Source organism: Phytophthora cinnamomi, assembly GCF_018691715.1.
Source record: "Phytophthora cinnamomi strain GKB4 chromosome Unknown Contig46, whole genome shotgun sequence".
Lineage (NCBI taxonomy): Eukaryota > Oomycota > Peronosporomycetes > Peronosporales > Peronosporaceae > Phytophthora > Phytophthora cinnamomi.
Genome location: NW_027150979.1, coordinates 347386 through 360614, shown reverse-complemented (window position 1 = coordinate 360614; position 13229 = coordinate 347386). Strand labels below are relative to the sequence as shown.

General features: G+C 56.9%; 4 protein-coding genes across 4 annotated transcripts; all 4 read left to right on the top strand.

Moving 5' to 3' along the window:
* Nucleotides 1-835: 835 nt before the first annotated feature.
* IUM83_12705 (Pol Polyprotein) lies at nucleotides 836-2272 on the top strand (the record flags this gene model as incomplete). Its single annotated transcript, XM_067937349.1, has 1 exon — nucleotides 836-2272. One exon carries the CDS (start codon nucleotides 836-838, stop codon nucleotides 2270-2272), a length of 1437 nt encoding a protein of 478 aa, XP_067790377.1.
* Nucleotides 2273-3369: 1097 nt separating this feature from the next.
* Nucleotides 3370-3741, top strand: IUM83_12704 (uncharacterized protein; the record flags this gene model as incomplete). The annotated part of the gene is made up of 2 exons (XM_067937348.1): nucleotides 3370-3447; nucleotides 3538-3741. The coding sequence occupies 2 exons, from the start codon at nucleotides 3370-3372 to the stop codon at nucleotides 3739-3741; spliced, it is 282 nt and encodes a 93-aa protein (XP_067790478.1).
* A 4949-nt stretch (nucleotides 3742-8690) lies between these two features.
* On the top strand, nucleotides 8691-9587 carry IUM83_12703 (WRKY transcription factor 19; the record flags this gene model as incomplete). The annotated part of the gene is made up of 1 exon (XM_067937347.1): nucleotides 8691-9587. One exon carries the CDS (start codon nucleotides 8691-8693, stop codon nucleotides 9585-9587), a length of 897 nt encoding a protein of 298 aa, XP_067790376.1.
* Nucleotides 9588-11147: 1560 nt separating this feature from the next.
* IUM83_12702 (glucose-6-phosphate dehydrogenase) lies at nucleotides 11148-12722 on the top strand (the record flags this gene model as incomplete). The annotated part of the gene is made up of 1 exon (XM_067937346.1): nucleotides 11148-12722. One exon carries the CDS (start codon nucleotides 11148-11150, stop codon nucleotides 12720-12722), a length of 1575 nt encoding a protein of 524 aa, XP_067790370.1.
* Between the last annotated feature and the right edge of the window lie 507 nt (nucleotides 12723-13229).

The window sequence follows — 13229 nt, the reverse complement described above, 5'->3', positions numbered from 1 at the left end:
CGGGACATTGGTTTTGCTGGTTTTTCGTGCTGGTTGGCTGGTTTCCTGGCGGTGCTTCATATTTTCGGGCGGAAGGTGCTCCGCTCTGAGGTTTCGGCAGAACAACACCTGGGATAGTGGTTTCTGGGGTTGCTAGTGGTATCCGTGTGGCGCGAATAGTCTGGGATAGTGGTTCCCAGCTTCGCTGTGTCGCCTACATCAAGGCGTGGTGCGCGGAAGTCCCAGGGTGCAGAGCGAGAACCCTGGATCAAGGCAGGCTCAGACCGAGCCAACTCTCGGGGCCACTCTGGTCTGAGGGGCGAGTGAAGACCGTTGGGCGGCTCTCAGTCTGAGCCGCCGGAGGAAGTGTTGTGACTGGAAGCGACTCGAAGCCGGAGTCGCTGAGCAAGGAGGAGGCTGTTAAGGCGCAGAGTCCAAGGGCCTGAGAAGAGAAGTGGACTAAGTGTGTGTGGAGTGAACGTGTTTATATTCAAGAAAACGGGGCATAGCGGACTCAGCACGTGCGTACAAGGGCCTTCCAAGCAAGGAGCAAGCTTCGTCTGGGGGCATATGGGAACTGTCGAGTTCGGAGGCAGCTGGTGTGGCCGACGCAAGTCTGGGCCCACAGCGTAGCCTTAGGAAGAACCAAGTCAAGGGATTGCAAGAGTGAGGAACACACGCCTCACCCAGCTTGGGATCTGAGATCTAATCTCAGATTCTGAGTTGAGTGGTCTGAGATCGAGGTCTAGCCGCGAGGCTATTCCCTGATTTTGGAGCCCGCATCGCCACAATTCCGTTGATTGACGCTCCGCCTCCAGCTGCGAAGGTGGTCACGACGGAGCCCGACACTGAGACCATGGTGGAGGTCGCCGTGTCAGAGTTAGTCAAGGCTCTCGACCCCCTCATCATGATTGACGGTGAGATGCTTTCAGCCGCTGAGCGTGTGAGAGTGGAGCATTTGGTTGCAGCGTTTTCGCACGTTTGTTCGGGATGTCTTGGCAAGATCAATGCCAGGCCTTACGTTATCCCATTGAAACCGGGAGCGACGCCATTTGCTTGTCGCCCGTATCCGATCCCACAAGTGCATCTCGAGGCAACTAAGCGAGAAATCTACCGACTAGTGAAGCTTGGTATTTTGTTCCCCAATAATGATTCGGAGTGGGCGTCACCGGCGTTCGTGATTCCGAAGAAAGACGGATTCGTGCGACTGGTATGTGACTATCGCAGACTCAATCGACTACTACTTCGCAGCTTCTACCCGCTGCCAGTGATTGGGAACTTGCTACGTCAGTTCCGCAAGTCTAAGTACATATCATCACTTGATATCCCCATGAGCTACTACGCACGCATCCTCGATGAAATTAGCCGTCGTGTCACGGCCATTGTGTTCCCGTGGGGGAAATTTGTGTTTGGCTGCCTGCCGATGGGAGTAAGCACAGCACCCGATGAGTTCCAGTCAATTATGAATATGATGCTGGGTGACCTGGATGGAGTTTGGGCGTACCTGGATGATGTGTTAATTCCGTCAGACACTTTCGAGGAGCACGTGGACTTGCTGAGACTTGTGTTCGAGCGCTTCGAGGAGTTTGGCCTGACAATTCACCCCCGTAAATCGAAGCTGTTCACAACGTCAACAGACTACCTGCGCTACCGGTTCAGCACTACTGGGATCCAGCCACTACACAACAAGGTGGAAGCAATTGCAAAGATCGCGTCGCCCTGCACACGCCGTGAGTTGTGGCGTTTCTTCGGAATGGTAAACTATTACAGGGACATGTGGCCACGACGAGCGGCAATTCTCTCGCCTTTGACGGCGCTGATGTCGCCCACTGTTCCGTTCCGGTGGTCCGATGAACATGAAGCTGCATTTGCTCGCATGAAGACCGCAATGATGCAGACGGTCGAGTTGGCTTTCCCCGACTACAGCAAGCCGTTCCACGTGCACACCGACGCCTCTGGTTACCAACTGGGCGCCGTGATTTCGCAGGAGGGACGACCTATTTTCTTCTGGTCTAAAAAGTGCAATGACGCTCAGAAGAAATGCCCCGCGAACAAACGGGAGCTACTAAGTATTAAATTAGTACTACAAGAGTACAAAACGATGCTACTGGGACACGAAGTCCACATCCATACTGATCACTTGAACCTGACCTACGGAACATACAACAACGTTCACATGCTGCGCTGGCGACTCGAAATAGAGGAGTTTGGGCCAAAGCTCCACTACGTGAAGGGTGAAAACAATGGGTCGCTCCTGAAAACCCAAATTGCTAGTACCAAATTTAGTGCATAGCTTGGGCGGTTTTGCTCTTACCAAATCTGCGTTGTCTCCTGAAAACCCAATTGCGTACTTCCCACTCGCGGTCCAAGGACACAATGATCGCTCCCGCATTGCTGCTTCTCTCCATCATTCAGCGCCGCCGCCGGTCTCACCACCGCCAGTCGTATCGCTCGACGCTAGAGCGTCGCCGTCGACGCGAGCGCGACCGTCGCATTGCTCGTATTGCACTTCAGCCGCCAGCAACTTCGTCTTTCTCCGTGCTGTTTGGCTCTGGTGACGATCCAGCGTTGATCACAGTCACGGGGTTAGACCACCCCGCGTTTCACTACGTGCTACAGCATTTTGAGGTGCTCTACAAACGATTTACTCCCTACGGACAGGCTGGCTCAGCAATTGCATCGCTAAGTGGCTCAAGGCATGGTCGGCCTCGAAGCTTGGACGCATATCAATGCCTCGCCCTCGTATTGGCATGGACACGGACAAGAGGCTCTGAATTTACTCTCTGCATGATGTTTGGTATAACGGCATCCGTCTGCTCCTTGTTCATTCGGTTTGGACGAAGCATTTTAATCCGCGTACTTGCTTTGGATCAGCGTGCTGCTATCAAGATGCCTTGTCTACCCGATGTTCGGCGTTATCAACAAGCAATCCACAGAAAGTATCCCCAGTTGAACGACGTATTCGGGGTCGCCGATGGTCTCAAACTATATGTACAGCAGAGCGGTGATTGCATCATGCATAACATGTTCTACAACGGCTGGAAGCATGACCACTACGTCGGAAAGGTATGTGTCTTTGTCCCCGATGGAACGATTGCAGCGTGCGCGCTAAATGCGCCTGAATCGCTTCATGATTCTCAGATATCTGAGTGGGGTGGCATATACCACAAGCTTCAGAGCATCTATGAGCAGTGTGGAGCAAGATGTGTTGTAGATTCCGCGTTTTCTGCAGGAGACTATCCCTTTTTAATTAAATCGAGCCAAGATTATCTTGGAGTGGCAGCGACACCTGTAGATGTCGTCATGCTGCGCCAAGCAACTTCGGCAAGACAAGCGGCTGAATGGGGAATGAGGGCCTTCCAGAGTTCTTTTCCGAGACTGAAAGATCGAATGGAACATGAAGAGCGAGGTGAACGACGACTTATCCTGGACACATGTGCGCTGCTTTTTAACCTTCGAGCTAGATTAGTAGGCATTAACCAACTCCGATCTGTTTACATGCCCGACTTGCAAAGAGACGTAGAAGACTTACTGTGATAATCTACTTTTTTCTTGCAGGGATTTTGCTGCACCTACCAGGGCAATAGTCAACAACTCGAACAGACGATTGCTTCTCTCTCTTTCGTCGGCACGATCCGCGTCACGTTGACGGCGGTCCTCTTCACGCTGGCGGCGGTCTTCTTCGCGCCACAAACGCTGTTGTTCACGATCAACTTCGCGTTGATGTTGCTCTTGCAGCATCATCGCTCGAGCTACGGTTAATAAGTCATCGTCACCGTCGTGGGTACCTGCACGTTGTACACGAGGAAGCACTAAAGGGCGCGCAGTAGGAACGCCTGCTGAAGTCTCAGCTTCGGGATGCACGTCCTCAATCTCGGCGCCTTCATCGTCTACGTTGTCATTGTCAAATAGACCGTTAGCATCATCCTCAATGTCATCATCCTGAGTGATATCCGCACGGTCCGTGATGGCAGCAGTTAGTGCAATAGCTCTCTCGACTTCCTCGGGGATATAAGGGTTGCCTGTGCCCATATTCGTCCTGTATAACTTGGCAAACGTCCTACGTAGACTTTCTGTGGTGCGGCGAACGCCAGGAAAGTTTGCATTGTGCTCCCGCGTAACGGTGTCCCATTCATCTCGCCCAGTTGGCTTGTAGTGATCAATAAGATCGAGAAGATCACGGACTTCAGTTGGCGAGAAGCCAGCACCACGGGTCGCAGTTGGTGCTGTGCGGCGACGTCTCCCACGGCGGCCCTCGCTTCTTGTCGATGCAGTTGCAGGCGGTGCTGAGTCAGGCGTTTGTTGATCAGATGCTGGTGGAGTGCTAGTAGTAGTAGGGGCTGTGAGTGGCGAGCCATTACCGATCGGAGCTTCTGCGGGCGAAACTTCTGGCGGCGTCACTTGCGATAAAGCGAAATCGAAGCTAGCTGCAGGCGTGGGAACAGGAGTAGACGCTTGAGTCGCTGCAGACGGTGCTTGTTGCGTTAACGGGAAGTCATAGCTAGAGGGCGGCGGCGCATCTTCACTAGATGAGTTAGGCAAGACCATGCTGAACCAAGTTCGAGAATGAAAGGCATTTGACATGCGTATCTTTGACGCATGGTACGGGCACCCAATTTGTACGCCGGTGACACGACCCCGTACAAATCGACCCTCCTTGGGCCAAAATGGTACGATCAGCAAGCACGCGACGAACCTTCTACGTCTGGTTTAGTACACGCAAAATGAGTTTTGAGTTTTCAGGAGCGACCCAATGTCGTCGCTGACACCCTTTCACGACTACCCCGTGAAGACGAAACCAGCGGTCAGCAGCAGGATGCACTTGTTGCAACCGCTGCTATGGACTTAACCACACTCAGCAACGTCAATCTTCGCGAAATTGCTCGTACTCAGAAGCGAGATGGCACGGAGGCGCTGAAAGGCGCAACGACGAAGGAGATTAACGGCGTGGAGCTGCAAGTGGACAGCACCACGGGCCGTATCATTATCCCCTCGAGTTGACAGACATCCATCATCGCCGCTTACCACGAGTGGCTCATCCACCCGGGTACGACGGCCATGCTGAAGACCATGCATAATGCGTTGACGTGGGTCGGCATGGCACGTGATGTCGAGCAGCATGTGCGCAGCTGCCTGATCTGCACCAAGAACAAGCACCCTACGGTTAAGTACGGCAAACTGCCGGAGAAGACTGTGGTAACCCGGCCATGGTTCGAGGTGGCCATCGACTCAATCGGGCAGTTCGGTAAGCAAAACTTCAGAGCCGTCACAATGGTCGACACCACTACGCGCTTAGTAGAAATGCAAACAGTGGCCGACGCATCCAGTGACGAGACCGCCTACATCTTTGATAGGCTTTGGCTATGCAGATACCCCCGCCCTGGTCGCGTGATCTACGATCAAGGAACCGAGTTTAAAAAGGCGTTTTTCGAGCTATTTGAGAGCTAGGGCATAGCAGCGGTGCCAACAACGACACGTAACCCACAGGCCAACGGCATCATCGAGAGACTACATCGAGTGATCGGCGACAAGATGAGAACGCAACAGATCGTAACACAGGAAGAATGGGAGAACTTCCTGCATAATGAAAAGTTTGCATTGAGAGCGTCGGTGCACTCCATGCTTGGTATCTCGCCAGCGCAAGCGACATTCGGTCGAGGCATGATCTTTGATGTCGAGCACACCACCGACTGGAAAGCACAGCACACTCGAAAGGTAGAGCAAGTGCGTAAGAACAACCTGCGTGAGAATGCACGCAGACGTACATGGGCATACTAGCCAGGCGATCGTATCCTGCTGAAGCGCGACGGCAACATCACCTCCAAGTTGACCACGCTGTACGACGGCCCGTATACGGTGCTTGCCGTTCGCGACAACGGGACGCTGGTAATTGATAAGGGGCGATACACCGAGACGATTCACATTCGGCGTATCGTTCCTTACAAGGACCAGCGTGGGGAAGACTGTGAGCTACCAGATAAGACACAAAGTGGAGAACCACGCAAGCAGACAACTGCCTGAGCTTCGTCTACAACTGCTTGAAGCTTACCTACACATGCACATCATAGAGATAGACCATCGAGGCAACGGAACTTCGATAGGATAGCCTTCAGCTGTACATCTATCTCTACAATGTCAGCAGTTCCATTTTCACCAGCAAGGACTCGTGACAACCTCTTCCTACTTAACATAACGGGCGCATCGTTGGTTCACAGGACACCGAGGTAACGTCGCCGGCAACTGCTACTCCGGTACGGCTCTGTTGGACGTGTTTAACGGCTAGTTAGCTTCGTCTGTGAGTGCACGAGCGGCTCCCGCAACACTGGGCTTTCCGCTTCTCTGTGGCGCGAGCAGCTCCCCGCCATGTAAGACCACATGCTGATACGACGCTACCATTTTACTGTAGGAAAAGCGTTTCGTATGTGCCTTTGTACCTCCTCTAAATAAAACGTAGGGTGGGCTTTCACGTACTTTCGAACACGGGCAACCGCGGCACTCGGCCAACGCGACGAGCGGTTAGATCGATCCCCTTCATCAACCACACCATCGGTCAAAAACAACTTGTACCAACGTTGCAGTGTTCGCACGTTAGGCCAAAATATATCGCTACCATACTGCATACAGATTCCATCCACATGCATAAGAAAAACAGCTCGTCAACGGTAGTCGGGATAGTGCATGCTGCACTTGTGCACGATGAAGGTTTTCGGAAACTGCGGTGCTTCGACAGATCGGCAGCGCGACCACTCGTCAAGTGTCCAGATGTAAGTGTCCAATTGAATATTATATATATAAAGCACGGCATTATAATCCGTACACAGCCATCGCGATTTAAAATAAATCTGCCCGAATGCGTTTTTGGATCGGCAATTCGACCACAGATAGCGTAAATCGATATCGATATCGAGGCTGGTGAAAATAACTTGGTCGAGTTCGTGGCCATCTGTTTTTATATCGGGCGCCAGATATTATAACTCGGGCAAAACACTAGGTGAAAGCGACAAACGCATTGCAAAGCATAATAAGTGGACAGAATTTAGGTGTGCGACTGCCAACCCTTTATGGTTATCGCTATATGTAGAGTGCTTCCGGAATGGCTTCCGGAATCTGTCACTTACGGTACTGTAATATCAGGTGAGCCGGTTGGCGGGCTCCCCGAACCCTTGAGCTGCTGACGACGCCTTCAGTTGCGCTGGAGCAACTGAAGGCGATGTTCCGACGAAACGTAATCCGCGTGGTGCGTGCGGCCCATCTCTCTCCCCACACCGGATTTTTTTGCAAGTGACGGTCGCCGCTCGCCCGCATGGATGCTAGGTCCGGTTTAGCGGCGGTGGTGAGGCGGCAGCGTTAGCTTCAACGGCTGGGAAGTGCTGGGTGTGGCGTGAGCATCCGGGGCAGTCTACCACCGCCGCTGCCACCACCGCTGCAGAAGCAGCAGCACCCTGCCCAGCTAAGGAGCGGCGACGCTGACTCAAATCGCATCCGGGTGCTCGCTCTCGATAGGCCGATTACTCCACCTTTCGGTCGGAAGTGACCGCCGCAATCGTGCAGCTGGATTCAGGGCTTCAGCTCGGCGCCACGCGCGCGAGCGCCACCGAGGCTGTGCTCGAAGGCGCGCCTTCATGGAGGCGGGGGTGGCGGTGGCGGTGGTGACCTTGCGGCGGGGTCCATGGCGCGGTCGGTGAGCCCAGCTCTTTTGGTGAGTAACGACGCGAAATGGCGGTGCGGTGCCTGGCGGTACAGCCAGGCACCGCGCCGCCCAGACGTCCGCCAATCAGACCTGCGCGCAATCACAGGCTGCAAATGGCGTGAATGACTGTCGCCCTGATTGCGCTCCTCCAGCATGTCTCATGTGGCCGGAACAATGGCTCGTAAGCGCTTCGGCGGCGGCGCTAACGAGCGAACTGGGTCAGCGCAGCAGCCCGCATGGCGCGCCGCTCCTGCTGGATGGAGCTCGAACTGCGGCGACTGTACTAATATCGTGCGAGGCGGGGATGGAGGCGATGGCAGCGGAACCCTGCTGGCGGGCATTGTGACGGGCTCTCGCAAACGCCGAGCGGGCAACGCAATCACCCAGTGTGGAGCGGCAGAAAAGGTCCGGTTTTGCCAACCGAGGTGGGACAGCGAGGGCACTCCGCCAGTCGCCAGTCGTGCGTGGTGCCAGCCAAGCGTCAAAGGGGCCGCGGTGCCTGCGGATGAGTGAGAAGCCGAACCAGCTTCAAGTGCTGCCGCCGGCTGCGGTGCGGGACGGTCGGCGGCTGCGGGGCGCTGGCGGCGAGGCGGAGGAGGCTGCTGCAGGCGACTGAAGGCCGAGATCACCGCTTTTTCGGGCTCTGCTGGCCGCGGAAGGCGGATCCTTTCGTATCGAGCGCTTCCAGCACCAGCCAGCAGGCCAACAGGCGGTAGCGTGCCATCATACCCTCGCCCCTTCTCTTCCTGGCGCAGCTCGTAATCGAGCGCGGTGTCGCAATGGCGCAATGGCGCCCGCGTGGGGCCCATACAAAGCGCAAGATACCGGAGACCAGCGCCCAGAGAGCTCGTGTGGCGCACACCAGGCGGGCCGCCGCTTGGCGCAATCCACGCGCGATTGATTTCGCACTGCTTGCGGCCGCGCCGTTGACACCGCGCAGCAGCAGCTCCAGCAGCAGTGCCATTTCAGAATTCGCCTTCCGAGCGTCAAGTGGTCGAATCCCCACAGCAGAAACGCCGCCATGACCACTTCCTCGCCATCGTTTGCCGTCGGCGGCCCGCAGCCGTTCCTGGCGCCCGCGTTCGTCGCGCCGCGCAGCCAGCAGTCGCTGTCGGACTACCCGCCGCTCGCGCTGTTCGCCGCCGCCGAGCAGGCGCAGCAGCAGGAGCTCCAGCGCCAGCAGCAGTCCGCGCAGTCGCCCGCCTACCAGCCCGCCACTTCCCCGCTCAACTTGAGCATTAACCCCAAGCTGCCTTCTCTCGAGGGCCTGCTCAAGCAGATGCAGACCACCTCGCCCACATCCTCGGTCGCCCCGTCGCCGCAGCACCCGCGCCTGAGCCCCGTGTCGCGCGATCTGGCGCCCATGCCCTCGTTGCGCGCCATGATCAGCCCCAACATGGCCAAGCGCGTGCTGTCCGTATCTGCGATGCCGCAAGCCCCGCTGCCGGGCGTCGCCGCCTTCGCCTCCCCGGAGGCGTACCCGCAGATGAGCTCCTCCATGGGCCCGTCGTTCCCCGGCAAGAAGCGCTCATGGGCCGACGCCTCGCCAGTCCAGCACGCAATGTACCCGGTCAAGCCCCGCGCCTCGCCCAGCCACGCGAGTGGCACGCACCGCAGCCGTGCGTCCAAGTACTGCAAGATCGAGGGTTGCGAGCGCGTCTCGCAGCGCAACAACCTGTGCCACAGCCACGGCGGCAAGCGCCTCTGCAAGGAGGAGGGCTGCTCGTCCAAGGACCGCGGCAATGGGTTCTGCATCAAGCACGGCGGCGGCAAGATTTGCTCCATGGCCGGCTGCGAGAAGAAGGCTCGGCGGAAAGGGCTGTGCACACAGCACTTCCGCATCTCGGACGAGCACAGCTCCGAGAGCGTCGTCTCCTCCCCGTACGCGACCGAGCACAACATGTTCCGGTCCGTGTAAGCACCGAGGCCCAAGCCGCCTCCGTATCAATAGCCAGTAGGTCCAAGTCGTATTAAGTTACTCGTGTTAGATAGGTATAGTGCTGGTAATCCCGTTCATATAGAGGTTGCCCCAATCGATTTACGCATAGCTGTACCAAAAGGCTCCGCCTCGCATCGAGCACATGTCACGTGAAGGAGCGTTGCTTCGCATCGCAGAGGGTTCACCAGTCTAGAAAGTTCGGCACGAGGGACTTCACTCCGGTTTACGTGATGAACGCAGGCATCCCGAAGCACGACACTTTGGGCGCTTCTGCCCTGCTCGCCACGAGAGGTGCCAGCGCGCCAAGCATCTCGACAACCACTTAGTTTTTTGCGTGACTGGTTCCAGGCTGCAGCTCAGCTGAGTGGCGGCCTGCAGTGTCCAGAGGGAGGCAGGCCGAGGCAGGCTCGGTCCACCGCACCGTGACGTGCTGTTCAGACTCTGCAAAGATGTCTAGCGGAGGCGCTCAGCCGATCGATCTGTTACAAATGACAGCGCCCTGCACTGCGAGTTGGCGGTAAGGGTTTTGAGGGGAATTGGCGGCGAGGTTAGGCACGCGGCCACCGAAAAATCGCTGCGCTTCTGCGGCGACGACTTCATGTAGCTCGTCACCGGAGTGTGCGCAGCCCCTGCTAGGAATGCAGTCGGAGCTCCGGGATAATACGTTTACACTGTATCACGGTGGAGGCGACGGCAGTAGATGTACATGCACACAAGCAGCAGGCCCGGAGATAGGCGTCACCAGCGACGGCGCGGCGTGCAATGGAGCGCTTCATGGGATCGCTTGATTCTCAGTGTCCGCTTAAGTACGTTGGGGCTACGTAATCAGCGACGTTTAAGCATGCTAAATGTCCATCTTGGTCATTGGTTGAAAAGTTGAGAAAAAACGGCAGCGTAACCAATTTTGGCCCGTCATCAGCTTTGAAAAAAAAACCGAGGTGGAAGTGTTTTGATTGGGTTTTAATGAAGAACTCAATGGAAATGTTTCCGGTTCAGGTTTTGGGTTTTAAACTCGAAAAGCCCATTCCAAAAAAAACTGATTCCTCCATTTACAAGATTTCCTTTATCGTTCAGGGAGGAAATGCGAGCTGCCACGCGTCGGCGAAGGGTAAGTGTGAAGGCGCTAGTGTCTTCTGGACTGCGAGGGGTGATTCGTGCCGGTGCTCTCCTCGGCGACAAGTTGCGTTTCCGAAGGGCGGACGGAATCTTTCCGGTTAAAGCACGTTGAACTTGGATTTGCTCCTTTTGGACCAATCGCAGATCTTCAGCGGGTTAAGGCTAGGGCTATTGGTGTTGGGTGGCGCATAATCTGCCCTAAATACGCGCCTAATTAGGTGGAAATGGCCTAACTCACTCCCTTTTAGCGGCTGGTCATCTGTTGATGCAAACACGTGCGAGACGTGAAATGACGTCGGCCACTGCTCAGGCTGCTTGGGGCCGCCCAGTTCGGCAATGCTCTCGCAGCTCAAACGCCGATTTACCCTGGGCCGCAGCCGAGTCCACGGAGAAGAAGAAGACGCAGACAGAAGCAGCAGAAGGATGAGCCTCTCCGCCAGCAACAGCACCGAATCGCTCCCCACCGTGGACGAGCACAACGCGTGCGAGTACCTCGACACGGCGCTCACGATCTTCGTGATCGGCGCTTCGGGCGACCTGGCCAAGAAGAAGACGTACCCGTCGCTCTTCGCGCTGTACTCGTCGGGCTACCTGCCCGAGCACGTGGTCATCGTGGGCTACGCGCGCAGCGCCAAGAGCGACGTGGACTTCCGCGCGCAGATCGCGCCGTGGATCAAGCCCAAGACTGCCGAGGCCGAGGCCAAGAAGGAGGCCTTCCTCGCCAAGTGCATCTACCGCAGTGGCAGCTACGACTCGGCCGCGGACGTGGGCAAGGTGAGCAAGGAGATGGAGGCGCTCGAGGAGGCCCAGGGTTCCCCCGTGGCCAACCGCCTCTTCTACTTCGCCATCCCGCCCACGGTGTTCGTGCCCATCGGCACGAGCATCAAGCAGGCGGCGCTCACGTCGCGCGGCTGGAACCGCCTCATCGTGGAGAAACCTTTCGGCCACGACCTCGACTCGTTCAACAAGCTGTCGCAGGACATGGGCGCGCTCTACGGCGAGGACGAGATCTACCGCATCGATCACTACCTCGGCAAGGAGATGGTGCAGAACCTGCTGGTGCTGCGCTTCGGCAACGCCATCTTCGAGCCCATCTGGAACCGCAATTACGTCTCCAGCGTCACCATCACCTTCAAGGAGGACATCGGCACGCAGGGCCGTGGCGGCTACTTCGACTCGTACGGCATCATCCGCGACGTCATGCAGAACCACCTGCTGCAGGTGTTGTCGCTCGTGGCCATGGAGCCGCCCGTGCTGGCCGCCGGCAAGGACTACTCGAACTACATCCGTGATGAGAAGGTCAAGGTGCTCAACTGCATCGAGCCCATTAAGCTGGAGAACACCGTGCTGGGCCAGTACGAGGGCGACAAGGAGCGCAACGAACCCGGCTACCTGGAGGACCCGACCGTGCCTAAGGGCTCGGTCACGCCCACGTTCGCGACGACGATCATGTACGTCAACAACCCGCGCTGGGCCGGCGTCCCGTTCATCATGAAGGCCGGCAAGGCTCTGAACGAGCGCAAGGGTGAGATCCGCGTGCAGTTCCGCCCGCCCCCCGGAGCGGAGCACATGTTCCCGGGCGTCAAGATCCCCGTGCAGGAGCTGGTGCTGCGCCTGCAGCCCGACGAGGCCGTGTACATGAAGATGAACATGAAGAGCCCGGGGCTGCAGACCCAGGCGATCTCCAGCGAGCTGGACCTGTCGTACGCTGAGCGCTATGAGGGCACCGAGGTGCCCGACGCCTACACGCGTCTGATCCTGGACGTGCTGCGCGGCAAGCAGGCTGCTTTCGTGCGCGACGACGAGCTGCGCGCTGCCTGGAAGATCTTCACCCCGATGCTGGACGAGATCGAGACCCAGAAGGTCAAGCCGCTGCCGTACAAGTTCGGCTCGCGCGGCCCCAAGGAGAGCGACGAGCTCGTGAACAAGGTCGGCTTCCAGTACCACCACGGCGCCTACCAGTGGCAGCCGCGTGTGCGCACCGCCAGCGCGCTCTAAACGTCTGTCTCTGTATGAGCCCCCGCGAGAGGCAAGAAAATGCCTTGCGCGTACGTATGATCGTGAGCTAGCTAGTCTTCCTTCCAGCCGGGGCAAGAGCCCACGTCTACCTAATTTGTTTTGTATTGCATGACTTCGCTCCATTAAACCAAAACATGACAAGCATTTAACCATCATTAACTGCCAGTGTATCTTTGAAGTGCTTCTGCGTAGCAACATGATCCCTGCTAATGTGTACCATATTTCTGGTACCCTTGTTTTGAACGTTTGAATCATCGGCCCAAGTCACTAACTGTAGAAGCAACTGCTGATGACTCCCAGACGGCGCCCAGCCAACCGCAAGGGCCCTCGCTCCGCCGAGCACCGCAAGCTCAAGAGCCCGCACGCTCTCAGTCCACGATCAGCGCACGCGAGTCCAGCGTCCCCACCCGAAATGACGCACCAGGAGTCCCCAGAGATCGAAATGTCCTCGGACGCCGAGTCGGACGCAACCGCCACCGTCGCTGC